The 27,032-nt window shown below is 39.7% G+C and overlaps 1 protein-coding gene across 7 annotated transcripts in view; it reads left to right on the top strand.

Moving 5' to 3' along the window:
• ATXN7L1 (ataxin 7 like 1) overlaps window positions 1-27,032 on the top strand; it is a 115,883-nt gene that overhangs the window by 64,281 nt on the left and 24,570 nt on the right. For 5 of the 7 annotated variants that reach the window (XM_080638867.1, XM_080638866.1, XM_080638868.1 and 2 more), the window contains one exon: window positions 20,888-21,110. In XM_080638867.1, the coding sequence (XP_080494993.1) occupies window positions 20,888-21,110 (223 nt within the window). Of the gene's footprint in view, window positions 1-14,607; window positions 14,676-20,887; window positions 21,111-26,051; window positions 26,227-27,032 lie in introns of those variants that run through there. The other 2 variants (XM_080638871.1, XM_080638872.1) reach the window with 2 other exon arrangements.

Raw genomic sequence — 27,032 nt, 5'->3', positions numbered from 1 at the left:
ATGGGTTGGCCAGGGAGGTTGTGAATGCTCCATCCTTGGCAGTGTTCAAGGCCAGGTTGGATGAGGCTTTGAGTGGCATGGTTTAGTGTGAGGTGTCCCTGCCCATGGCAGGGGGTTTGGAACTACATGATCTTAAGGTCCTTTCCAACCCTAACTATTCTATGATTCTAAATAAGCACTTTCTGAAAATATGACTTTTTTTTCCCCCAAGAAAGCAGATGGCAGGTTGTCTTTTCTTATGCTGTTGCGTTATTTGAAACTGGTTTTAAAATGTCACTTGTATGTATGTTGACATGTGAATGGGCAACACTACCTTGGCCTGAGGAAGAATGAGAGAGAACTGTGTTTATAGTACATCTCCCATATGGAAAGGATGGGCAAACTTTATGCAAGGACTGACTGCAATTAAGTGAAAGGGATTGGAGTAGTTGTCCCCCTACCTGAAATAGGGACAAATCTCCGATGCATGGATTGGGCAAGCAGGAGTATCTTGGGGTAGGGATGTATCCCAGGCCTTCTAGGATTTCCCAGAAATAATAGTCTAATTTACAGATTTAGGAAAGAACTGTGCAGCACTAAAGCACTCCACAGTTAAACCTGTGTTCATCACTTTCCGTTTCCAAGAGGTTGAGCAAGAAGCCAGAATGCCATGGCCTTTTTCTGAAGGAGCTGCTGTGAAAGTCTGAGAGCACTGAGGCATCAGTCTGATCTGTAGGGCATCATCGTAAGCATAACTGAGTGCCTGTCAAGCACCACTTGTTAGTACAACAACAATTGTTTGATTTGTTTATAAAGGTCTATGATGCTTTAAGAGTAGTGGAAGTGTTTCATAGGCCACAAACCCGGCTTCTTAGAGTGTGTTTCTGAAAATGGATCAGATGCTTGCTCTGTTGGAGTTGAGTTAGGATATTTGGAGTTCATAGAAATGTGGGTCACCACTCCTCTTTTCTGCTAAATATGGTTTAGATAAGATACCTGTTGGTAGTTTTTACCAGCCATCTGTAGAAACAGTCACCTAGAGTTTTAGAGGTATTTCTGAAATCGTTTCTGCCGGCAAAATCAGTACAGTGTTGGCTTTCCCAAGTGCTCTGACTTGCACTTCTCTAACACCCCTTTTCTGTCTTTTGGTGCTGAAATATCCATGGCACTGAAACACAAGAAATCCAATTTGGGGCTCAGAGTGAGATTAGTATACAATTACAGAAAAACCTGAAACACTTCATACAGCTGTCACTCAAATATATATGCTGGAGTTTGGTTTCTCTGACAGGTTAAGTTTTTTGCCAGAAGACTGTTCTGTTGTTGCTGGTGCTGAATTGCTGAAGCTGTAGCCTTGTTTCTAGGTGGGAAAAAAAAACAACCCTGCATGTTGACCTACCTAGCAGTACAAGGAAACAAAATTAATTTTGCCGCTATTTTAGGCCCTCTAAGCTGTAGCAAGAACCATGGATACTCCCAGCAGATTAGACTCTTGCTTCTGCATTTTGAAGTTTTAGTCCCAGAGCACATTCCAGACTAGGTGGTCTCCGTGTACTGGGTACTAAGAAATGTTCCCAGGCTCAAGTAGCTTGGATGTGCAAGCTGTCTGGTAGTGCTGGTGTCCATCAGGAAAGCACTTAATATTTAAATCTGGGGCCTCCTGTTGAAAATTCAATGGGAATATTCTTCTGACACACAGCACAGAAAAGTTACTGTAAAACGCAGCGTATTGCTTTTGGGTTTTTTTTTCAACAGGGACAAGACCAGCTCCATCAGTCCAAAACTGACTACAGAGATCAGATGTTTTGTTTTCAAGGTAGTATTAAGAACACTCTTGATATCCTAACTTTGTGCTGACATCAGGCAAGTTAATGTCTATATCCAGACATTGGTAAATAGGAGTCTTCTTCATGTTTTTTATGTAGTACTGCTATTACCAGAGGCACATTTATAGGCTGAAAAGAAGCAGGTTACAGAGGAATCATTCATAGTTGCTCCTTATTTTTTAGTCCCTTAATTAAAGCCTGGGAGATGAGTAAAGAGAGTGATACTTTAAAAAAAAATGAATTCCTTTCCCCTCCCATGTGTTCCCTATGATGATTTGTAGTTGTAACTGTTGGCTTGTTTTGTTCTCAATCTTTTACATGTTGTAGGTTCTGTAGCTGAAACTTCTGTATTAGGATTCTAGAGTTAGAAAATAATTATTTACTGTGCAATATTTTCTCTGAGTGCAGAACTTGTCTGTCATCAGCACAAACTGTCTCTGTTCGTGTCACATTGTACAAGGAAGACTATTTAAAAGAAGTTATTTTATGAGGTAAATGTTTCTGGTCTTCATCTCAACTGTAGGAGCCCTTTTATATTTAAATAAGTGTCTTGATGTTGTTGATAAATTCCCCTTTTTAGACTGAAAATGAAAGCATTGGTTATCACTTCCTGAAACATTTGGTTCAGGCAATCTATTGATGGATCACTTAAGATGCCTAATACTAAGATACAGAAAACTGTCAACATCCTGACTGTGCCTTAAACAAAAGCTAACGTTAGCCTTGCTTTTCAGAAAATGGGTTTTATTTTCAGATATCAAAAGCACTATTTTGAATTTAATTCTGCTAGACTTTTGCAGGGTTACCATGCATTCTTTGCTTTTACCCCCTTATTCTGGTACATGTCTGTGTGGAAGTTAACCCTTCCTTAGCCTGGCCTGTGTTATAATTTAAACATTTAGAACCACACAATGACTTACTGGCCATTCAAAACCTGTGATACGGCTTTTATCACACGCTCACGTGAGGTAGCAATCACCACTCACTTTGCAGCAGCCTTGCAGTCCTGTGGATCCCCAGATAATGTGTTACAGCGTGCTTTAACAGCTGCTCCACAGGCACAAACCTGAGACATACAAATAGGTATTAGCAGTGTGTAACATCCTAGCCATAAAATGATGGGGCTATGCCACACAAACTATGGTTTCTTTCAGCCTAAAGGCTGAAGCTTTTTATAAGCCTATATTTTTGCTGGAATTTTTTTCCAGTAATTTCTAAACTTCATTCTTATTATTTATTTACATTTTGATACTACCTATCTATTATTTCTATACCGATTGTTTCTCTTCTCTTCTGCATATTTCTGCTTCCATATTTTATTTTGTTTCATTATTCCTTGTTTTCAGTGATTGTCTCTTCTGTGAGGCATGTATACCTGCAGAGACTGCCTTCCCACACAAATCCCAGAAACATTCAGGATTATTTTGCTTAGGTAGGCACATGTCCCAGACGTACAATCTGTTTTATTTTTACTTCTAGCCCCATGTTCAAACTAAACTAGAGAAACCCTACAAACAAACAGGGTTAGGCACCTTCAAAGATCTGTTGGCTAAGTTTCTGGGCTCCATTTTGGATCAGGGTGTCTTGAATCCAGTTCTTCTGTCCTGTTGAAGCTGGCCTAGAAAGAACGCACAGTGCCTGCTGAAGAGCTTCCTTACCGTAACTGATCTCCAAGATTGCTGGTTCTCTGTTTCCACACTCCCAGCCACATTCTGTCTTCTTCCAAGGCCTCAGGCAGAGGATTCTGTGATTAAGAAACAAGCTTGAATAAACTGGGGCCATTCCCACTCCTGCCCCATTGGGATCCCTGCAGAGCAGGGGAGGGTGCACAGCTGGGGAGCGCAGCACTCCAGAGAACATCTTCCATCTTCATTTTCTGGGGAACATCACTCCATGCATGTGTGCAAATATGTAGCATTTAATCCTGAAACATTTGTAAGTGTCTTACAATGTAAGCTTGCATTTGTCGGTGTGTTTCATATTGGGCACAGCTGTGAGAATAAATTTGCATTTAAACTAGGGTCTCATGCTGGTCTGCTGCAACTTGGTGGTTTGGCTGGTTTTAGTGGACGAGCCACAGCTAGGCTGCAAGAGGAGTTGCATGTACGTGGGGAGAGCTGTGGGGCTGCCACCTTAAATATGGTTGAAACAAATTACTTGTAATGGCATTGGGTAAGCATTAAAAATACTCCCATTCCAAATATTGAGAGTGATGCTGAAGGAAGTATTTCTGGTTAACGGGGAAGCTGCTGTTTCTAGCAGCAGTCAGCTAGCTGAGGATTTGGCTGAGGGATGCTTTAACACACAGAGCTGTGCTGCAGCAAAGCTCCACTTGTTGATGTAGCTTTTTATTTTGGGTAGTGACACCATAGCTCTGATATCTGTACTTGTGAGTACGGAGTACTTGTAAGATGAAAAATAGGTGATAAAGAACTTACGTGTTTCTCCAGCAGCTGACTGTAACAGGATCTTAATTCTGGGTCCACTTGGACACTGCTGTATAAAAAATCAAAGACAATTAATCCCCAGAAGCTTAATTTTTGATTACTGGTTACTGTGTATTCCATGTAGCTCAGTAAGTGCGAGAGTCTGGAAGAGAAGGACAGAGCATGCAACAATACTGGAGGTGAGCAAAGCTGTGGTACTGCTGGCTCCTTGTCTGCTTGAAGGACTTGCTTTCTGTAAGCCTTCCTAAACTACATTAGAAATCTGACAACTTTTCAGGAGAAGAATCAAGTGATTAATGAAACGGGGTTTTCACAATCGAAATTTCTGCATTTACAGTGCCATCCCTGAGCTTTTTGCTGTTTGGGCTTTTCCTGCTCATTGCATTGAATAGGGAGGGTAGAAAAAGACAAATGAGTGCCCCTGGGAGCATGCGTCAGTAGATGTGTCTGCTGTTTACAGAGCGCTGCTCGACACTGCCGGTATGCCCGGACAGCAGCTCCCATACCAGTCCTTCTTTCTCAGCAGCCTCAGTGCCACTGACCCCACTAGCCAGCCAGCAGCCTCTGCCAGGGGTGGGCTCTGGAGTGCCCATGGGTGAACTTGTCAGCACACGGGGACAGCTGCTGCTCATTGGGTTTTGCACTGGGGTCTGAATGTGAGTCCGAGTCACTGAAGACCCCGGGTTGGTTTGTTGCCTCTGAGGACAAGCAGTGTGATAAGCCTGCTGTAGGAGCCACATGACGTTATAGCACACAGCTGTTGCTGGAGAGAATCATCCACGATTTTAGATACCTGTGTAATGTCAGCTCTGTGTGTTAAAGCATCCCTCAGCTAGCTGACTGCTGCTGGAAAAATGACACTTATCCAAGGGCTGTCAGCAACTTACAGTTTACAAACTCACTGAGACATTAAAGGGTACAAGGGTACCTTTGCAACTGCTGCCCCACTCTGGGAGGTTCCTCCTGGGCTGAGCTTTCTATAGGAAGGCTCAGTGCAGCTCTGGACTGTATGGCTAAATGTGGCAATGCCTCCTGTGGACTTGGAGACCTTTTATAACTGGCCTAATGGTTTATAAGAATGTAAGTGAGCAAATCAGAAGCAGATATATGATGGGGGGTGTGTGAATAGTAGTTCATTACTTTAGCATGGAAGGACAAAATAGATTTAATTAAGTGTATTTTGGACTTGGAACAGGAAGTGCCAATACTGAAACTTCAAGCACAATCAGAACTTTGACCCTTCCTTATCTGCAGTATGAATATGTTTTTTTCCCAACTATATCGGCATGCTGTTGTGCAAATACGATTGCTGATGTTGCTTACAGTCTTGGAATCTAATATAGTCTGTGATTTTTATTTTTATCTGCACAAATTGCTGCAGAGATTTTTAACTTGTGAGCAGACACTAAGCTCCACTTGCAGCTGCTTCAGAAAGGTCAAAGAAAAACAGGGGCAGGTAACTAGAATCTTAGCTAGACATGTAAAGTTACTGTGATTTCTCCCTTACACATAGTGTGTATTTGTATGTTCTATGTTTTGCTCTGCCACATGTCTTTCACATGTGACAATGTGGTAGTGCAAACTGTGAGTGATTGCGTTGGTAATAGGTGATGTCTTAGAAATATGTAATTCATAGAGGTGTTTCTTTTTTAATTCAATTAATAATGTGACATTGGTACCGCAATTTAAATAGAATGTGCCACTGTAATGGGAAACTGCTGACTCTTGAATTAGCAGCTGTCAACTTTTTTAAGGACTCTTTTGTACATATTCCATAGAGCTTTTTAAATAAAGAACAAGTCAGTTGCTGAATGTTTGCTTTTGGAAGCTTTGATACAGTTCTAGATGTGCAAGTTTAAATTTAAAGGAAGTGAGTACTTTCATGATACTGAATTATGCTTTAAATATATCTGATTTCTCTCAGTGTGCAGTTCTTGGAAAGAGAGGGATTACCTGCAAGCTTTATAGTATCAGATTTAATGTCTGCATTACTGCATAACCTCTGCTGTGCTATGGTATGAATTACAGCTGAATTACTTGCTGTGTGCATGGATTACAGCCTCCTTCCATTTATACTAATGCACTTAGAAGGAGAAAAATGTAAAGTCCTGTGTGTCCGTTACTTTATTTTTTTAATGGTTATAATTATGATGTCTATGTGACACTTGAAAACTGCATTAGAGTTTTCGGGAGTGGGAGAAAAGCTACTTGTTTACCTGAAACTGGTATTATCTGATAGAGGCTGTATCTGTCTAAGTCTGTGAAATACTGAGGCTGTTAAATGAGCTCATTTCTGTAAGGCTAGAAATGTCCTGAGGTATCTGACCAGCATTTCTTTATATTTACTTAAAGTACAAAACCAGCATAGAATAATTTGTTCTAAACTCACTATGTAACAGATTTTGACAAGTAATTATGAAGAGGAAGACAGAAGACATACAAAATTAGTCCATATCACTACAGTATTTAATAATTTTACAGTTAACCAGAAAAAGGGGAGTATAAGATTTGTGACTGGTAAATTGGCATAAAAACACGAAGAAGAGAGAGGTCTCTGGTACAGGGTGAATCAAGATTGCTTGTGAAAGCAGGTTCAGCAAGCCTCTTTGAATACACTGAATCTATGAGGCTACTTTGGGAACAGCAATACACACTTTGCTTGCAGGATGAGAGCAGCCTCTTCTAGGAAGCAGTTGCTGAAAGACTCAAGGTTGTTACACAGTCTGCCCGGTCCCTGTCCATACACCCTCATTCAGACATGGATTAGTGCCAGCTTGAAGCCAGGGATGAGCCAGGAATGTTTTGAAAGGGAGGAGGAGCAGAAATAGAAATTGCATCTCTGTTTGATCCACAGTATGACTGCAGCCATACACACAAGGCCTAGTGCCACCACACTTAGCTTTGGAGCCTTCAGGCCATAAAATTTCACTGTCCTTTTGTCAGTGCTACCTCTGAAGTGTTTCACAGTCTGTTGCTAATCAAGTTCCTGGCTAGAACTGATATCTTGGGGTGGGGGGAGCAGTAATGGAGCGGAAAGTTTATGTAAGTGTGGTTTGCATGTATGTGCTTGACAGATAGGCAGCCAATCTACCTGGAAGTTACGGGCTGAAATTTGCTGTGCAGTAGCCCCCAGGAAGGGGAAATATCGTGGGTGTCTTTCCTTAAAACTTACAGCAATTGAGAGTTTCAGTAGGGCAGTGAGCTAGTGCAGTGGTTTTGTATTTGTGGTCTTTCCTAGTTTAATGGGGTTTAGGGGAAAAGGAGGGGAGTGTTGGCCTAATCTTGTTACAGCAAATAAGAGGTGAAAACTTTTAAACCTTCTGTTAATGCAAATTGTTGAATGTTTGACAGTCTCTGCTCCCAGTTGTTTACAGTAAATAAAGTCCTTTCCCTTCCAGTGCCTGTGCTGCTGTCCTCATTAGTGTATATAATCCAAGATAAATACTGTACATGAGACCTGCAAATACTGTACAGCAGAGGATATGTTTTCAGTTTTTGTTCTCTGAATGTTACACCTTCCAAAATGTATTAGTTGCTACTACTGAGAATAAACTTCATGTCCTAAGGTAAACGGTAAAGAAAGACAATAAACCTTCTGTAATTTCCTGCTGTCACCTTTTAGGCAATAGGTATTTAGGGATCTGAAATATAAGGAGAAATAATAACTAAAACTGCCAGAATGGTCTGATAAGTAATACCTAGCATGGTGAATTCTGGTTTTGAACTATTGTTTTTCTCAAATTACTTGTTTTTCAGACCTTAAGCAACCTGGAAATTCAATGCATTCAGGACTAGAGAGAAGGAAAGGAGGGGTAATAGGTTGTAGACTTAGGACCTGCAAATTTCCTCAAGCATTACAATGATGTTCTAGTGGGGATAGGGGATCTCTTCCTTTACCCCATCCTACTCTCTGTGACCCTCTGTTTCTTGCATCTGAAACTACTCAAGCAATTCTCTGCTTTTTTCTCTCAGTATTTAGATACAGTAGGCAAATCCCAGGGGTGATAGCTCAGGCATGGTTGGTTTTGGTTCGCTTGTTAGCCATTGCTGGTTGAATCTGCTGTACTGTCTAGCTACCAGTTGGCAGACTCAGCAAAAAGCTTTAGAAAAAAACTTGCTCTGTGATCCATTTGCCAAATCCAGAGTTTAGTGCCTCCTCTGTAATCAAGCTGGAGTCAGCTGATTATAGCTGAGACTTTTCATGCCAGTATCCTGCTTGTTGTCCTTTCCCTGCCTCTTTGGTCAAGTGACTCCAATTGCTGGAAAAAAATAAACTGAATCTCAGACTCCTCCAATTTAGAAGTATCTCTTGTTACCTCTAAACACTAGGATTTCTTTCAACTTAGAACAGCATCAATTTGATAAGGAGGGACAACTTCCAGAACAGTCTAAACAGCATAAACTGTCTTCTGGAGTTTGCTGTCTCCTGACAGGTGGAGAAAGGTTTCAGCCCTTCAGCATGAACACAGATAGTCTGATTCAGAGGAAGCAATTGGCAGGTAGGAAATATAATGTTAGATTTTTTCCGTTTCCCTATCTACCTTTTTATTTCACTGTCAATTACACTTTTGGCATTGTGGCCAGGAAAACAGCTTCAAGCTGGATTGGTATTGTCTGTTGCTGTATTTTTCTTAGAGTTAGGAAAACACTAGAGTTTTAAATTTTCCCTTATTTAGAATATCTGGTTTAAATGACTTAACTGTTAATCATAATCTCAAGTGATTTCACAGCTCAGTCCCTCTGTGTGGAGGCCATCCCAGCTGTACTTAGGTTTAGCAGTGTTTGCCCTGCTGGCTGGTGCCTGGCTCCTGCTTTGTCATAAGTATCCTGTGCTTGTCTGCGCCCAGCTCCCCGGCACCCAGGCAGAGAACACAGCCCTGACATGGCATGGCAGGAGTGCATGCAGCCAGCTCAGCCTTGACACTGCCTTTCAGTTTGTAAAAACTCTTGGGACCCAGAGCATGGGGGTAACGCTGCAAGGTGGTGGCTTTACCTGGAGTCTTTGCCATTTTCCCCAATGCTCTTGCTTTTGGAAATGTGATATGGAGACAAGCTTCACTTTACATAAAAAAAGGACTTCAGTCTTATGCTGAAAAAAAGTCGTTGCATGTTTTCTGGACCCACGCTGTCCCTAGAAGTATGGGAACATTTGCACTGAGCTGCACCTAGGCTAATGAATCCAGCTGGAGCTGATTTGTTTCTGCATTTCTGGTACAGATAATCTGACCATGGATAATTGAGTGTTGACTCTATAAATAACCCACTTTGAAATCCTTGTCTTAAAATTGTTTTCTCTTCTTCCTGTCAGCTTCCAAGCTTATTCCCCCTGTAATCATTTCTTGGCTGACCAAAGGCTACTCTCATCTCTTGATGAACAGATGTACTTTTCATTCTTCCCACCTGAAGTGACGTGTTACAGCAAGCATGGATGAAGCCAGGTTCTAGCACTATAAAATACCAGCTAAGCCTGGTAGGAAATAATCATCCTAATATTTTACCTATGCTCCAAGTGACTCAGGTGGTTTAAATCAAAACCAACTGACACATGCCGAACATTCGATACCTTGAAAAGATGTTTATTTCATGTTTTTTTTCTCAGAGACCTCCTGTTAAAGGAGAGAGCTCATAGTTAAATGTCTTCAGGTAAAACTGATTCCTTTGTATGGACGTGCTTGCAAGTTGGACTTCTAATGATCTTGGTTTGTTTGCTTACTGTCCAAGTTAAAACTCGCAAGAATTGTTCTGAGTTGAGCTATGCCTTGTTTTAATGAGAAGTGATTTTTTTCCCTCCAGTGAGCTTATGTAAGTAATTATAGAACGTAATTAGAACGCCTCATAGGAAAAATATCCCGAGTCTTCAGCTGGTGAGTGTCTACGTGCTTATGTTTTTCCTTAAAGTTTTTATAAAACACAGCATGTGTGTGCTTCTGAGAGGATGCATAGGAAGTTGGAACCACCTGCACTGCATAACAGCTGGTTAATGGTTAAGGCATCGGAAGTGGTAGGAGGGAAAGCTGAATTGCACAGCTGTGCCGAGTCATGCAGCTCAGGCACCTTGGTAGGTAGTTGTAATGGAAATCATCTGTCTCTTTCTCCTATGCCATTCCTGCCCCATTCATACATGACAGAGGCAACATGAGTGGGTAAGTAAACTTGGAATCACTTAAAATCAGATCTGCCCTCTAATTGCTGTGTGGCCTTGGAAAATACCTGTCTTCACAAACCATCTGAAACACTGGCCATGCTTCAACAAATTTTGGAAGCCTTGATTTGTTATTGATTATATAGTGCCTTGAAAAAAATTAATAAAGGCCCATTTGAAAGAAATCTTCTATATAGGTAGAACAGACATTTAAAATTGTAGATTTACAACACACTCTCCCATTCAGGGCAATGATGGGAAAGCTGTTTGTATTATGAACAGGTAAATGGTTTATCCAAACCAAGTAATTTGTAATACATGAAGTTCATTGCAGTAAAGAATGGTTAAGAGGCACATTCAGAGGCAGAATGTGAAGTAGTTGTCACTTGGACTCTCAGAGACTGATTTCCATATATTTCATTTGTGCACAGGTAGGTCAGAGTTTCTTTAATTTGCACTGTTAGAAGTCATAAATGATGCAAGCTAAAGTAGAAAGTGACTTTTTAGATCTTAAGTTGCATATAAATATAGAATTCAATAGATTTTTAAGGGAGAGGAACAAATAAAAAAATGCCCTGCAAACCCACTTTTGTGTTTGGGTATATCATTCGGTGTTGTCTGTTCAGTTTTGTTCTGTACAAGGTTGAGAATTTGGTTTCTTGTTTGTAAAGGCTGTTGTGTGTAGTGAAGGAAACATGAGCAAGTGACCTCTTCAAAAATTATTTTGCACATTAATTTTGGAGGCTGTGTGTTAGGGGCATTCTGAAGCATTCTAAAGCATTCTAAAGAATAGATTTTATTATTACCTGTGACAAATATTGTGCCTGAAAGATGTGTGTGCTGATTTATCTGTAACATCTGGAATGAGGAAATAGTCTGCATTGACAGTTATGCTGCTTTTGCGACAGGGTTTGATAAAGCAAACTAAAACGTAACTACAAGCTCATTCAATTTTCAAAATAAAACAGTGTCCTTAGTTGGGCAGGTAAAAAGATGTCGGAGTGTTCCAAGGGGATTAATTTGATGCCTGGGAATATCCATGAGGAGTGGCAAACACGGAAAAGCAAGTAAAAAAAATGATACATAAACTTTGAGTTTCCTAAAAGATGATAGTTACTGTAATAATGATAGTAGTAGTAATAATGATGATAAAATAAGACCTATGTCATTATACCACTTTTGCCAAAGAATTTTTAATTCTTGCAGAGTGGGTTCCAAAATATGAAATTTCAGCAATTTTGTGAAAAATAGCAACTGTGAAGAGAACACCGTAGTTAGTGTGCCCCAGAGAGCAGTATCTCATGTGGCAGTAGCATGCTTGTGCTGACAGTTGTCACCATGTACCTATAGACGGAGCTTATCCCGTCTCTTTTGTGGTGGTGCAATGGACATGGATATGGGATGAAACACGTTGCTTAGGAGCAGGGAAGCGTGTGGTAGCAGAGATGGAACAAATTCAGGGATCAACCCCATGGATTTTTACAAAAACATACTTCATTATTTTTCGGATTAGAAAACAGCTTGTTAAGGAATACATTGTTTCACCAGATGCTGGTTTTGGATCCCAAATAATAAGTCAGAGCCGAAAACCCCAGAAGGTTTGAACAATAGATTATATTCAAGTCCTGCAAAGCTGCTATTCTGGGCTAATATCAGTAAAGTTACTGGGTTTGTACAAGTTTCTTCTAAGGAATGATAAAATGAGCTGGTGATGCGTTATCTTGATATTGAATAAAATCTGACATGCTATTATGCACAAAACCAGATCAGGAACATAAGTCTCCTGAAAAAGATAGCCTCTTTTCCCAGCGTCGTAGTACAGCATTGTTTTTGCTAAACCCCTCTGTAGTCCCATCTCACTCTTCCATGGCTTATCTTTTCTTATCTGTACAAAGAAATGCCATTGTATCTGTTTGGATTAAGTAAAGCACTGAAGAACTATCAGTTTTCTGTAATAGTTTTATGATAGATGAGGGGAAACATCCAATGGGTTCCTAAAACAACAATGTACATAAATTATTTTTTTTGTTATTGTTTTGTAAATATCATTAAAGATGGAACTAGAGATACAGTGAAATATTTTACTGATAAGTGAGTAAATTAAAATACATGTCATCAGATGACCTTGAATATGAAAGACCTGCCTGGGGCCTGAGGAAACAGGTCTGTGACACAACACAAAGCATGAGAGGATGACAATACTAAATTTACCTCTGTTTGAAACAACGTGTCTGGAGTAAAATTATTTAAGTTTGGTGTTTAGAGGAATGAACAGGTGAGTTGTGTTTAAATTTGTATTTAAAGTGGTGTTCATCTTGTTATATTTTAGTGTTAAATGTAAAGTTACTTTTTTCTTACTTCCAAAAACCAGCCAAATAAAAGGTTTCTCTTCATGCATAGAATCACCCACAGAATTGTGATTTGTGGAAAGTACTGTTGTTTGATTGCTGAAAGTATTTTATCATTTCACCTGATGTACCTGCTCTGAGTTTGAGCTGAAAATATGTTTCTTGATCTGCCAGCAAAAATGCTGGAACTACCATTACCACTGGTCAGCAAGTAGTAAGACCAGTGCCAAGAGACTGGTGCAGAAGGCTGGTGGGGGCTGTCCTTGTAAGCATGTACCTGGGATCCACTTGCTCTGTTACTTCTTTTTTGCCCAGGGATTTTTGGCGTTGCTGAGCTGGGAAATATGTATGACTTAGAGCTGAAAATTGTCAGGCTTTTGTGCAGGAGCAGTGCGTCAGGTGGCAATTGCTGATTACACGTCTGGAATTGTCTCATTACAGGAAGTGATGAATTCCTTCTTAAATCTCCAACTCTTTTTTAAATCAAGTTAATACTCTAAGTCAATTAATATCTCCATTTATAGCTGAAGAAACAGGCCTTGACACCAGTGTTAAATCCAGATCTTCTAGCTCAGTGATGTGAAGACTGACATTGTCACCAGAGCAAGGTATTCACTCTTCCATCGTTTTCCTGTTGCTCTGATACATCAGGGATACCTTGAAGCTTCATCTTTAGATCTCAAAATCCTTGTAAAAGAAGCAGACAAGTACCCAGCAGTTTCATTTTATATTTAGTGTAATTACTTGCACTATTTGAAGCAGGGTTTTTTTGCTGTGCTGGAGTTCCGTTTGAACCTTATTTCTTTTTTTTTTTTATTAATGCTTTCTACTGAGGAGGAATGGAAATATTCTGGGAAATGCTGAGTGTGAGGCTTCTTGTGGAATTTGGCCATTTTTGAGAGGTTTGGCCATTTAAGTGTAATTTAGTGATATTCTAGGGATTATTCGTCCTGTCTCTTATAGTTACCCTGGCAAATGCCAAGTTATCCCATATATAAAAGAATTTTCAGGAAAACAGCAGGTTCATCCTACTGTGTGAAACACCCTCCTCCTTTTTCCTGGATCCAGAAAGAAAAAATGCAGCGTCTTGCTCTAAATACACACTTGTGGGGTTTTGCTGCTTTTAATTTTTCACTTTGGTTCATGTCTGCAGTTACTCGAGTTATATCAACAATTATTTAAGCAAAAAGGAAAGTAAAAAACCCTGCAGCCTTTTTCAGTGCTGCTTGTTCTTGGCACAGGATCAGTTCTGGTGTCCAACTGGTAGGACCTGAAACTTGGTGCTTAGCAAGTGCCTGTAGTCAAAACAGTTGGTGTGTGTGAGTGCTGATCTGGTATTTGCTGCAGCAGGTCATCTGCCTGATTTTTTACCGTGTGCAGAATACCTAATCACGCTGCTGCCTCTCTCTGACGGCATTTGTGGCAATGTGAATCGTTTCACGTTCCAAAAGTACATGTTTACAGTCGTCGTAGAATCAGATTAAGTTGGCAGCCTGCTCCTCTCTGTAAGTGGCTCAGTTTACATTTCTTCTTCTAGCAGGATGTTTTACATAATTTTGCTGATCCTACTCACTTGTAGACTTTGTGAAATGGAGAATCGTTTTAGTGGGTTTGTGTCAGAAAGCGAAGCTTGTGTTTATTGTAAACAAACACCAGCAGAACAGTGGTTATTTTAGCACTTGATAATTTCCCAATTATGTCATTTGACCTGGAATGAAGCTTGCGATTGTCGAGCTGTGTTTTATGCCGCAGATCAGTCCGGGGGTTTGAGCTGGCAGTTTATTTCCTTTGTCAGTTTACAAGAAGAATCAAAATGAAACCGACTGTGCTGTTTCCTTTCCAGTGCGCAGCGCAAGAAGGGTGGAACAGTTTGCGGCTATTATTTCCAAACTTTTTCAGCTGGACTTGGAATAGTGTTTTGTCAGAAAAACTGGTAAAGTTAACCTTCGCTCTCGCTCTAGTTTGCTTGCATCAAATCCAAGTTTATTTTTGCTTAACCTCACGTACCATGATTTGTTAGGGGTTTTTTTTCAGACTGTGGCTGCAAAATGAAAGTGCTTACAAGGTGTTTATGTACTCCTGTTATGAACCAGCTGCCAGTTACTGCAGGATGACACATTTCTGCAAGCAGCCTAGTTGTTCAGTTTTCTGGTCACTGGCTGTCGCTTTCTGGGCATGTGTGGTTTTTTTGCTGTTTTGGTTTTCTTAGAATTAATGCCAAGTACATTTGCAAACTGTGAACTGGGATCAGTCCGAGGTGGCAGGTTTCACTTGCTGTTTACTGAAATTGTAAGTATGCGTTGCTCAACTTTGCCTGCTGAAGGGCTGTGCAACAAAACACCTCAGGATATGCTGAAAATAGAAGAACTGAAATTTGTGTATAGGTGGTATATGGAGTTACCATAGGTAACATCTTCTTCGACTAGGCTGGGATATGTTACTGAAACAGAATCATTATGTGGATCATATACTTAATTTCATTACCATCTGCTTAAATACTGTAAATGGGGAATAACAAACACTATGCATATTGTGTTAAGGGCAGTTGGATCAGTTACTTTATGCTATTTTAAGTAAAAGGGCTATGAACTGCAGGGTTGTGATGAATACAAGCTTAAAAGGAGCGTTATTATTCTGTAAACATTTACTAACAGCAAATAACTTTCTTACCTTTCTGGGGTTTAGCATCATATTGCATTTGTTTTTACCACATGTAATACCAGGCTATAATACATGGCATTGGGCCTCTGAGTTATTCATGGGTCAACCTAAAATTGATTTTTGCCGTAGGCCTCTTGTATACAGGAAGTCAGATCGTGCTAAACGAGAGTAATGTTTCAAAATGACTGGTGCTGACAGAGTTCTCGTGTTGCTCTTCTGACAATGTTAGAGGGATTTTTTTCTTGGTTTGTTTCAACTACCTGCAAGAAAATACTGAAAGACCAAAGGCTTATCTTTCTCTATGCTGAAGCTGTATCGTGACTTCTTCCCTTTGCAATCTTCTGTGTCTCACTGATGGAGAAGACACTGACTGGGCAAAAACTGTTCACTTGATCAACTTTGTGTAGCACATGTTGGGTAAGAATGGATGTAGATGAGATGTACTAAGAAATGGTTTTTATTTGTAATCCAGGTTAGCAATATCGGATCATATAAAAATCAGCTTGGGTACAAAACTATTGCAGTCCATCTGGAAACATACGGTTGGCCTATTTTAATGGCAACATATTAGCTGTTGTGAATAAGGTTTGCTGTGAGCTGAGTGAGTGCTTGATCTTGTGTGAGAGAGGAGACAAAAACTCGCAAAGAGACTTTCTACTCAGAATGTGGTTTTGCCTCTTTTTCCCACACGCTGTGTTTGTGGCTCTGAAGCTCATGTTGCCTCTCTATTGCTTTGCTTTTTTGCCTGTGATTAGAAGGAGATGTGGCGTTTCCTGCAAAACAGCTGCTAGTATTCCCTGGTGACCCGTCAGAGAGGATCCAGTGGAATTACAGATTCAAAGGCAGACCTAGAGGACTTTGGCAGCTGCAGCAGAGGTTTTTGGGGAAAGGTAGGGGGTTGCATTGTGTAGGATGCAGGAAGGAGGATTAGAAATGGAGTACAAGGGCATGGGAGAGAAGCTCCAGAGATTCAGGGACTGTTCAGTCTCCAACAACATAAGAGCTTCACATCTACAAACAATTCAGATTTGGCTGAGAAAGTTGGACTATGTCCATGTTTCCATAGGACGTGGAGAATCTCCTGGAATAGTTTTAAGATCACTTGCAATGCTACCGATGCAGGGTTTGCAGTGCACGTTTGAACGATATGTAGCGTTGGACTTTCACACTCCTGCCACTAACTAGAAAAAATAACGGATATTGATCCGGAATTGATTCTTTAGAAAGTGCAGTTAATTCAGTGAGAGAGTGTTAAACTTTCCTCCCAGATTAAAGTCATTAATACATAAACTTTGACAGCAAAAGTCACATGTTGCTTGTCACTTGCTGCAGTGGCTGTGCTGAGACAGCTGAGGGGTTGCAGGAGGATTAATGTGGTAAAAAGGATTGTAACTTTGATTGTGTTCTCTCTGCTCTTGGATTTGACAGCAGCTGGTATTTAGAGGCAAACCAGAATATGTGTTGTTGTTTCTGTGGAGTGTAAACATCCATTTGCAAGTATTTAAATGAACTGGAAAAGTTCTTTTGTCTTTTGAACTTGAGCACATTCACAGCATTGCAGGCTTCTGCAGAAATGCTTGTAGGATTTAGATTAGTACCGTATGAGTGATAACTGCTTTTATAGATGCCTTGCAGGGTTTCTTCACTTTTTTTAGAGGCAAAAATTTTCATTCTACTTTAGGTTCGTTTATGCCCAGTGTTGGTGTCACTTCTGTATGCAGACAGGGACAGCCACATCCACAGCTCTGTGCGAGTTCACCTGCCCTTCTAGGTCTCATCTCTCTGCGCATGAACTGCAAATGAGCCTAGAAATTTTCACACAGATGGCTGGTTGTCTCTTGAATGTGTTAGCATGTGAATATCTAATTTTATAACAACTATTTGAGTGCAAATATCTTTTATTTACATACTAATTTATTACATATGCTGTGTAATAGCCGTTACCTAGATTGTATGTAATTCCTCATATATACATGAAATATTAATAGACAAACTAGTAGAAATTTTTGTGACCAGGAAATTCAGTTTAATAGAGGAGCACCACTATCCTGGTTTAAGCAGTTGATTTTCACAGCTGAGAACCTTCTCGCTTTGTCATATATTCCCACTATTTCTTTTTGAAACTTATTACCAGTGCCTAAGACTGATTCATTACCACATACAAAGTAAGGAAGGAGGAAGCAAGAGGCAACTTAATAGTTCTTGAGAAGGAATAAATCAATATTTTGTTTTTATTTACGCCCCCACCATCAAGATTTGTCCATGAAGTTTCACACCTTTGGCAAGTCCAGTCTCCTGAGGCTGTGCTTGCCCAGCCTAAACAGTGGTTTTCTGCCCGCTTGGAGGGAGTTACTCCTCCATTTCTTCACTGTGGCCCTACTTGAAAGGTGTTGCTGCCATCTTCTCTTGCTGACACTAAAGTGACATTCGCTTATGTGAGTAGACATACAGATTTAACCCATCAGAGCAGCGTCTGAGAACACTGATGTGTGGCACTGCCTATTTACTTCCTTTCCCGTGTATGACTTTACAGTGGTCATAATTTCCATTTTGCTTCTAGGAAATGTCAAGAGAAGCTGGGTAATGCTGATAATTTTCAAACATGTATCAGAGCCTATCTAAAACATAGAAGACTTTCTTTAGCCATGTTTTGAGGGAAGGCGGGAGTTTGTGAAGGTAAAAGGAAGCACCAAATATAGCAGTTGGTTTAATCACAAGAGTGGCCACCAATCTGACACACTCAGATAAAATAAGTATTCTTGTAATCTTTTCCCTCCCCATCTTTTAAGTAAACATTTATTTAAAATAGTAGGATAGACTTTATTAATCTTGCCACATCACAACAGTGTCTATTCCGCCATTTTCTATGTTACGGTAAAAAAATCCAAAGTTTAATGTATTGGTTTGCTCTTGGGAATTAATAAATTGAGAAAGTTGTCCAGGGAAGAGCACCAAATGTTTAGCTTGACTGAAAACCCAGTGTAAAGAGGCTGTGAAAAAATAACTTGCTATGGCATGTGATACTGAGATGGCTTTAACATATAATTTTAGATGGTCAGTATCTTGCATGTCCGTCTTTCCAGAAGATTAATTTTAATAACAGAGTAGTGTATTTCACTTCCAAATATATCCGTAGGGATGATATAAAAGACATAATTTACTAGAAGGCAGTCGGTCTTGAGAATATCAGTAGCCATGGTGAAGATTGAAGTAATTAATCCTGAATTTGTATTATTTGTATATGGAAATTGTGTTCTTTCCGAGGTTTCACTTTCTATACAGCTTGATTTTATTAGTTACATAGCAGTTCCTTTTCATCAGTCCTCAATTAATGGGAAAGTTGCACATTTTTATTAAGCTAATTAAAATTAAATAGTTGTTGAGAAGGTTGGTGAATCTTGAAACAATAACTATTATTTAATGAAATACCCTGTGAATAAAGCTCTGCATTTCAGAGGCAGATGCACAGCTTACACGGTTGTTGCCATCAACGTGAGGTGAAATGAATATAAATTAACTGCTTCCTGCAAAGGACTTTTAAAGGCAGAAGCTGCACACGGAAGGGGTGTGTGGTGGCTGAAAACTGGCAAATGACAGCTGGCATTGGGGTGAGGGGAGATACATTTTGTATTTAAAAAAAACATTAAGACTGTTTTGTTCTTCAGTTGCAGGAGAATCTGGAGGGAATTTCAGCCTTTGTAATTAAAGCTGTGAATATGAAGATATGGAAGTGCTTGGTCTTTAATAGAAAGTGCTTTTATTTAGTCAGTGAAGATAGAAACAGTTTGGAATATTCTTTAATATCATTTTTTAAGCATATCTCTTTGTTCTTGAGGTATTCGCCTGTTGCAAATTAATCATGGATGAATCCTTCTGCCACTGGCAAGTTTTTACTTGTGAGGATGCCAGACAAATTTTCGTGTTTTGATTCTCTGTGGGAAAATTTTTCTTAGTTATCCTTGAAATATCAAACTGGGGAGCGCAGGGCTCGTGATGTAAATACAAAACCTTCCCTGGCAGCAGCAGGTTGCTGCTGCTTCCTTAACCTGCTCTTCGCTAACAGGGGGATGCTGTGCAAGCTCAGAGTAGCACGCACTTGGGCTCTTCAAGTTAAGTGCTGAAAGCTTTAGATGAGGAAAAAATTGGTGTGTGTTGAAGGAGAAACTCCAGCTTGTCCGAAGTTCTGGGTCTGTAGTTACGGTGCACTTGGTTTGATGGCCGTGTCGGCAGCAGAGGTACCTGGCTGATCCCATTGCGGAGGCTCTTGGTGCCAGGGCACCAGCAGCCCGGGGTCAGCTGCTGCTGAGCACGGTCCTGCTGACTGGAAAATTCCTCGTCCCACAGCACGGCCGCTGCTCTGGCTGGGGAGCACCAGGGCTGGCTCGCTGCAGGGTGAAGGGGACGGGAAAATGGTGTTCCTGAAAATGGGGGTGTGGGACTGCTAGGGATTTATAGCACCTCTCAGCAAAAAACAAACCCTGTCTCCTGTAGTACCTTGTAGCTGTGCTGAAGTTCTCAGCACCAAGCCCCTTGCTTGCAGCGCAGTGTGATCCAGCCTGTGCTGGCCAGGCACTTGTCCTCTGGAGAAGGACATAATTTGTAAAGAATGGCCAAACACTTTCTTAAAGCAATCTTTCTATTTAGCAGTCTCAGGGACAGGACATTTAGCTTTTAAATAATCATAACCAAATGCAAACAGTTGAACTGAAGCCGGTCTGTCCTGAAGCCTGTTCTGCTATTGCAGGGTCAGCAAGGCCTTGCTTTGTGCAGTGCTTAGGAAGTCTCTGGTGTGAGCGTGAGCAGTGCTTACACAAGGGCCTGACCTCTAGATGCAACTGATACGTAAACTTCCTGCTTTTCTGCACGTGCCATTTGCTCTGTGTGATAAAAACCCTGGATTGGTGGCTGGAGATCACCTCCAAGCAGAGCCTGCCTCTGCAATGGCTGGCAGCAGGAGACCTCTCACTACTTCTCAGGCTTTCAGTTGTCTTCCTTACAGCTTCCCATTAAACTTGAAACAAAATAGCCATAAAGTAAACTGTCCAGTAACTGGGTCATATGAATTCTTCATAAACCATTATAGAAGCCACCTCATGTCTGTCACAGAGTGTTTCACCAAGTCATCTGAGCAATTGCTGCATACTCTCCTCTTTACATGAAGGAGCTGGGACATCTAGTGCACCTCATACAGATGCTGGTGGTTGCTTATTGCTTAAGAAATGGTTTGAGATTTCTTGGTGAAATTTTCTGGTAGGTTATTAGCATTAATTTTACTATTTTTTGCATTTTTCAGAGCAGTGCTTGGAGTTGGTTATGTTTAATTATCATTTAGCTTGATTAAATTCACAACAGTGATGAACTGGTGTTCTTGGGAGTGATGAAATCATTGTATCTAGCATAGAGAGGAACGATTGCCTCTTCCCTGACTCTTTTTTTTCTTTTAGCCTATGAAATGCTGTAAGGTTTCTTATTTTTCCATTACAGAACGAAGACACGGTTCAATGTGTAAACCTTCCCCTTCTCCAGCTTCTCCAGCCTGCAATTCCAGGACATCCCTAGTACAGATGAAACCGAAATCCTGTATCAGCGGCCATAACCCTGTCAGCAGCAACTCAAAGCCATTCAAAACGCCCAAAGACAATCTACTTACCTCCAGTAGCAAACAGCACACAGTCTTTCCTTCTAAAGTATCACGGGATAAACCATGGTAAGTACCAAAATAATAGCTACCAAAGGTGTTGGTGTTCAGAAGATAAGTATCATTGTGTATTTCATATTCATCAAAAAAGATCTGTGTTCTCATCTTATCCAAGTTTGCAGTTCAAGCCTCTGCATTTCCTAAGAGAGGAAACTTGGATGTTTTCAAATTTAAAAAAAAAAAAATAAAATAAAATAAAAAATATATATATATATTTATGCACACATACATATATATATAGGAAGAGGAAAAAGGACTGGATGTTCCATCAAATGTTTTGCTTTTCAAAAACCTCCATTTGCTATCTTTAAGGTCCATCTTCTGTTACAGTATCTGCCCTTAAAAGGGATGCTTTTAAGGAGTAAGATAATTTTTGTAGGGTTCTTAATATTGCCTTAACTGATATTCGGGAAAACTTATTGGTAATAGTCATTTATCTTCAACAGCAGCTGCTGTTGGAGTCATTTGATCTTTCGATAATGTTTGATGCCTTATGAGAAGACAGAGGAAAATTCTGGCTGCAAAAAAAAAAAAACAACACTATTTTGGGGGTGTCTTACATCATGTTCTGTAATATATATACATATGCAGGCTTTGAGACTGCCAGGCCCATCCTCCCGTGACTGATGGTAGCAACAGAGTTGCAAAAATGCAGAGGAAAGCAGAACTGGGTCACTGTTTTATCCCTTATGAAACTGGTTGTCATTGGTTATCTACAGAAAAGATGCTTTGTGATTAGATCATTAGGTTGATGAGTCGAGATCAGGGTTCAGTTCCTGGTTCTGCACAGGCTACTGTTATACCTTAGTCTCCTCAGCCTCAATTCTGTGTCTGTAAAGTTGAAATAGTAATGCTTCCTTTTTCTTTAGTTCTATCTACTTACTGTGTAAAGATCCTTCCTTCTTCTATGCTGTATCTAGCAAGAGAAAGTCATGGGTTTAGGTAGGATTTCTGGACACAACTGTCTTAAAGCAGAAAATATAAGGTAAACCATTCTTTCGTGAGACAAAGCATAAGTTAAATTATATTAACATAATAGCTCCAGTTTTCTCCCTGAAACATTCAGTGGTTGGTGGGATTTCAAAAAGAACAGCTTCTGCCTACCTGTAGAATTTACCTTGCAGTGGAACAAACTTGATCGAAGTCTAATCTTCCTACAAATCTGAACGCAGCGTCTCTAGAAACATGATGAGCATTGCAGACAATTATGGTATATAATTCTGAAAATATAAAATCTGGATCATTAGATTACACACAAGCATACACACAGATGAGACAGAGGCTATTCCAATTAAGGTCTGCCTCATTTACTATAAAAAAACCCCAAAAACTATTGACTGAATAGTGACCTTTTCTTCCGAATGTTGAAGAGGATTTTATACAAGAGAGGATTCTTTTTTTTTTTTTTTAAAGTCTTATTAAAGAAAAATCAGAAAGGACTTTATATTATTAACGCTATTGGTTATAAACCTGTTTCTCATCCTAGTGTTACAGACAGCAACTTAGAGATCCACATTTCAGCATATTAACTGAATCTATAAACAATATCTTCCGTTCTGGCAACAGATGGCATTCTGTCAGTCAGTAAAAGCTGGAAGGGAACAAAATAACTGGGCATTTCCACCAATCCCTTTTCCCTTTATTGGGAACATCCCAAACATTTGCTGATGGTTATCAAGGTAGATTTTGCCATATAAAAATGTTGTACTGCTCTGCTAATATTTTAGCAATAAATATGTCAGTACTTGTACCTGTGAATTACCCAATTCCTGCAGCTCTGCTGTGAGATAATGCTGTGGTTTTGTTTGCCACTGGGGGAAAATGAAGCATACAGTAGTTAAAGATATTGTAATCATCACACAACAAATCACAAATAGTGTGAAGTGGAGATCAGTGAGATTGTCTTTCAAAAAGAAGTGTTAAGTGGCTTAGATTGCATGACTTGTTAGAGAATAAAATCAGTCTGATAATCATCACAGGTTATAGAGAGCTGGCAGCTGTTACAGAAGGTGCGTGTTCCTATTGCATTAGTGGATTATAATTTTTATTTAGGATTCTACAAAATATTCAGCAGGTCTGATTTTCTTAAAGGAGAAATTATTCATAAAATTAATTCTTTTTTATGATTATATCTTCCATTCTGCTTTCTGCATAGATTTTCACCCATTTATCTTCTAGAAGGAAATACTCAATTGGCACAAATACATTTGTCTCAAAAATGCAAATGGGATGCATCATGTATCCAATTGTGTTGTGGTTTATCATATTCAGAAGCTTCCAGTTATTCCGTGTTTTTGTCTGTTACATTTTAGTCTCATACCACAAATATTTACTTGATAGGGATTCTTCCAGACAGTTATCAGATTAGCTTATCACTGGTAATGATTGCTTTCCATACCTGGAATAACCATTGTTGCACTTGCCTAATTCTTTCATACAGCATCTCTTTTAAATTTTAGCTGTGACAATTAATAGCAGATTTTCAGCAATGTCTTCTGCAACAGCACAGCCCAGCAGATCTGTCTGCTGTCATGTCTGCCTGCATGTGGACCCAACTCTTCTGTTGTTTAATTCATTGTAGCTTTGGTTGAGTCATCTTAAACACTGACAGAGTAGCTCTTTCTCTTCTTCACATCCTGTGTTGTTTCAGGATGTGCTCTAGAGGTTCAGGTTGCTCCTTGGCTAATGCTTTAAAAAGCAGGATCAGAATGATCGAATGAAAGAGATCTGGAACAGTTTCATTTTTGTAGCTGCGGTTTTAATACTTCCCTTCTTGTAGTTGGAATATGAAGGATTATTGTGAATACATCATCCAGGAATATCTGTCAGATCTGATTTTTTTTTCCCCTTGTATCTCTCTAAGATCGTTGCTATTAATACAGCAGTGCTTAGAGACTGGAGCAGTGCTGGAGCACCACTGCGCTCTGCACAAGATAAATGTAAACCCTCGTTTTCTGAAGCTTGCGGTTGAGATGCACAAGGGTAGGAAATAGACAGAAAAAGGCAAAGAATAAGATGATGGGTAGTAATAACAGTAATAATGAACAAACAATCATAATTAATAAGACTAGCTTAGATATGCTTTCTAAAAGGCATTTCTGTTAGCCAGCAACTCTCTCCCTTGCTGCTGACCTGCCCAAAGGATGCTGCTTCACTTGCTGAGTGCCAGCACAGCTTCTGAGTGCTGCCATGAAGGTTTTTGGTGCTGTGGTGCTACAGGGTGTTCATTTCCACCCATCCTCAGTGTGAAATTGGAGTAAGGCTGAAGCAAGTCTCCTCGACCTCACTCCATGAGGATTAGTCATTGCCTGCCAGAAGGTCAGAAAATGAGAGGGAATTACGGTGGTTTTCATCAAATGTAGAAAACTGACACGCTTTCTGAGAACAGAAATAGGATCACAAAGATAAACCTGTAGGTTATCATTTAGAATTTATGATATTACTTTTCAAAGGATTTTTTTAATCATCTCTTAGTTTTTATTTCTTTGTATTAGGAAATACCATTATTCATACTGAGGTTGAGAAAGTGAAGCTAGTTAAGATTTAAGGATATTCCTAGCGCAGCATGGAATTGGAAACAAAATTCAGCAGAGGTAACTTGGGCCACATATTCTAACACTAAATCACAAATATTTTGTTACACTACAGAGGCAATCCCAGCAACATAGAATAGAGCAATGGATTATGTTTTTAAATGTCTGTGAATTTCTTTTCTCACCAAATTTGAAAAGAATTGAATGAATGGCTGGGATTTTAGAACAAATACAGTTATGAATGACCAAACTAAAACCCCAGCAAAATTACATAACAGCAAGGAAAAATAATTGATAAAAGCCTGAAGAAAGAAAAACAGGGGTAATAAGGAGCTCCAGGCATGAGGAGTGTTGTGACATACTACAGTTATTTTTCTTGCTTGGGGACAACAGTGACAGGCAATGGCTTGGAACTAAAGAAACTTGCCCCAAGATACTCAAGAGGAAAGTTCACTCAAACTGTTTTGGGAGTTTTTCACAGGTTCTACTGAAGGAGAGGATAGGAATGGAATGGAATAGACTAGAATTATCTGGTTTCCCTCAATCCTGATTCCATCAGCAAATCTTATATTTGTTTCTAAAGACCCGTGCAGTTTTCAGTGGTGTCAGACTTGGTAATGATGTCTAAAACGTTCCCCTAGCAAGCACCCTAATTCAATCATAATGCTCTGAAAAACTAGGTTTTTATTTTATGTTAACAATTGCTTTTAAATTGTTCTTTTTGGATTTTAGAATGCCTTTTGAAAGTGGAAACATTTTTACAGTTACCTTTGTCAGCTTAACTGGTAACCTCATCAAAAAGTGAAACCAAGTTTCTTTCCCAAAATCTGATTTTCAGCAAAAACATGTGACCTAATTGTTTGTCAGTTTAGTTTTTCCATTACTACTTCCATTACTTACTGGGTTTTCAGTGTGGATGCAACAGCAGCGCTCTGCTATCTTCTCTCCATTGCCAAGTATTTAAAGGTTCAATGAGATATTAATATGCTGAGACCCACTATCTCTCCAACTGTTTCGGAACTCATGGCCACATTATCCGGATTTGCTTATGTTAAAAAAATAAATCATGATTTTTCAGCTGGCACTTTACACTTACTGAGGGAATCAAAAACCATCTTGATCTGACTGGAGAGCATTACCAAGCTTCCTTCTTAGTATAGATGCAACACTGAACATTTCTGTCATTTTTGCACTGGCAATGACTATTTTACTGTCCTTTAGGTAGATATTGCTATTATTAGAATTTCTTTTGTTAAAGAAAAAAAAAAGTAAACTTGTTTTAACTGAATACAGATTTTTCTCACCTATCTTTGGCCAACTCCCATTTTCTCATTTTTACTTAGCTATCATGATCCTCTCCTTGGTTTTTGTTTGTTGCATGTTGTTTCTCTAATTGTCCTTTTCAGCAGGTGTCTTCAATAAATCTAAACAGGCCCTTCGTTCAAAGATTCTTTCGAAAATACAGTCAATAAGGTGATGTGCAGCCAGGCAGGTGTTGCCTGTCTTGGGACACTGTCAACAGTGTGGTCTCTGGCAAGGAGCTCTGCTTAGCCAAACTGCATCCTGAAGCACACCTCAACATATATCTGGATGTAAGAATGGTTGTGTGTCTAACAGATGGCTCTGGAGTTTTGAACGCTTGGAGAAGCTCTGCACCACCGTGCAGAATGACTGCAGTGATGTGCAAGAAGCAGATTGTTCTTTGAATATAGTTTGCTAAGGAGTAATTTCTCACTCTGTGAATAGGCTTCATTTTACCTTTAAGTATGTACATGAAGTTAAACCTTTAAGATAATACTAAGATTAAAACATACCCGAATTTAAAGAACTTCTTCTGCGTGGGACAGCTTCCTCTGCTGTCACCTTTATGCTGGGGATTAAAGTTACAGACGTTAGTTTAGTTCTCCGCAATTAAGAAGGAAAAAGATTGGAATACTGTTAAGGAGACTCTGATGCTTCTGGATGAGGAATGTGTTTTACCTTTTACCCATCATCATTGCATTTATATTTAGGAAAACTTGTGTTTCTTTTGTTTGCTCAGTGTGGAATGATAGTCTGAAAACTGTCATTTTTGCATGATCTGTGTGTGAATTAGCTTACAGGGCAGACAGTCAACTGTTTGGCCAAAGCAGCTCTTCAGGCTGTGTATGGGAAGAGCTGAATAAGTGAGACATTTTTGTTTGCAGCCTCCAATGAAATCTGGGCTTAAAGACTGAGAATTTAGGGGGTTTTAACTAATATTTTTTTTCTCTGGGTTCATTTCAGTAAGGAGGGGTGTATAATTTATACATTATATACTAATTCATAGTCACAAGACATCCTCTTTTAGAGTTCTTGGGTACGTAAAAAGCAGCTGTCATTGATGGATATTTCCCCATGGAGGCAGGAGCCGGAAAAA

This window comes from Psittacula echo (assembly GCF_963264785.1).
Source record: "Psittacula echo genome assembly, chromosome: 1".
NCBI lineage: Eukaryota > Metazoa > Chordata > Aves > Psittaciformes > Psittacidae > Psittacula > Psittacula echo.
This window is presented reverse-complemented; position numbering and strand designations above follow the sequence as displayed.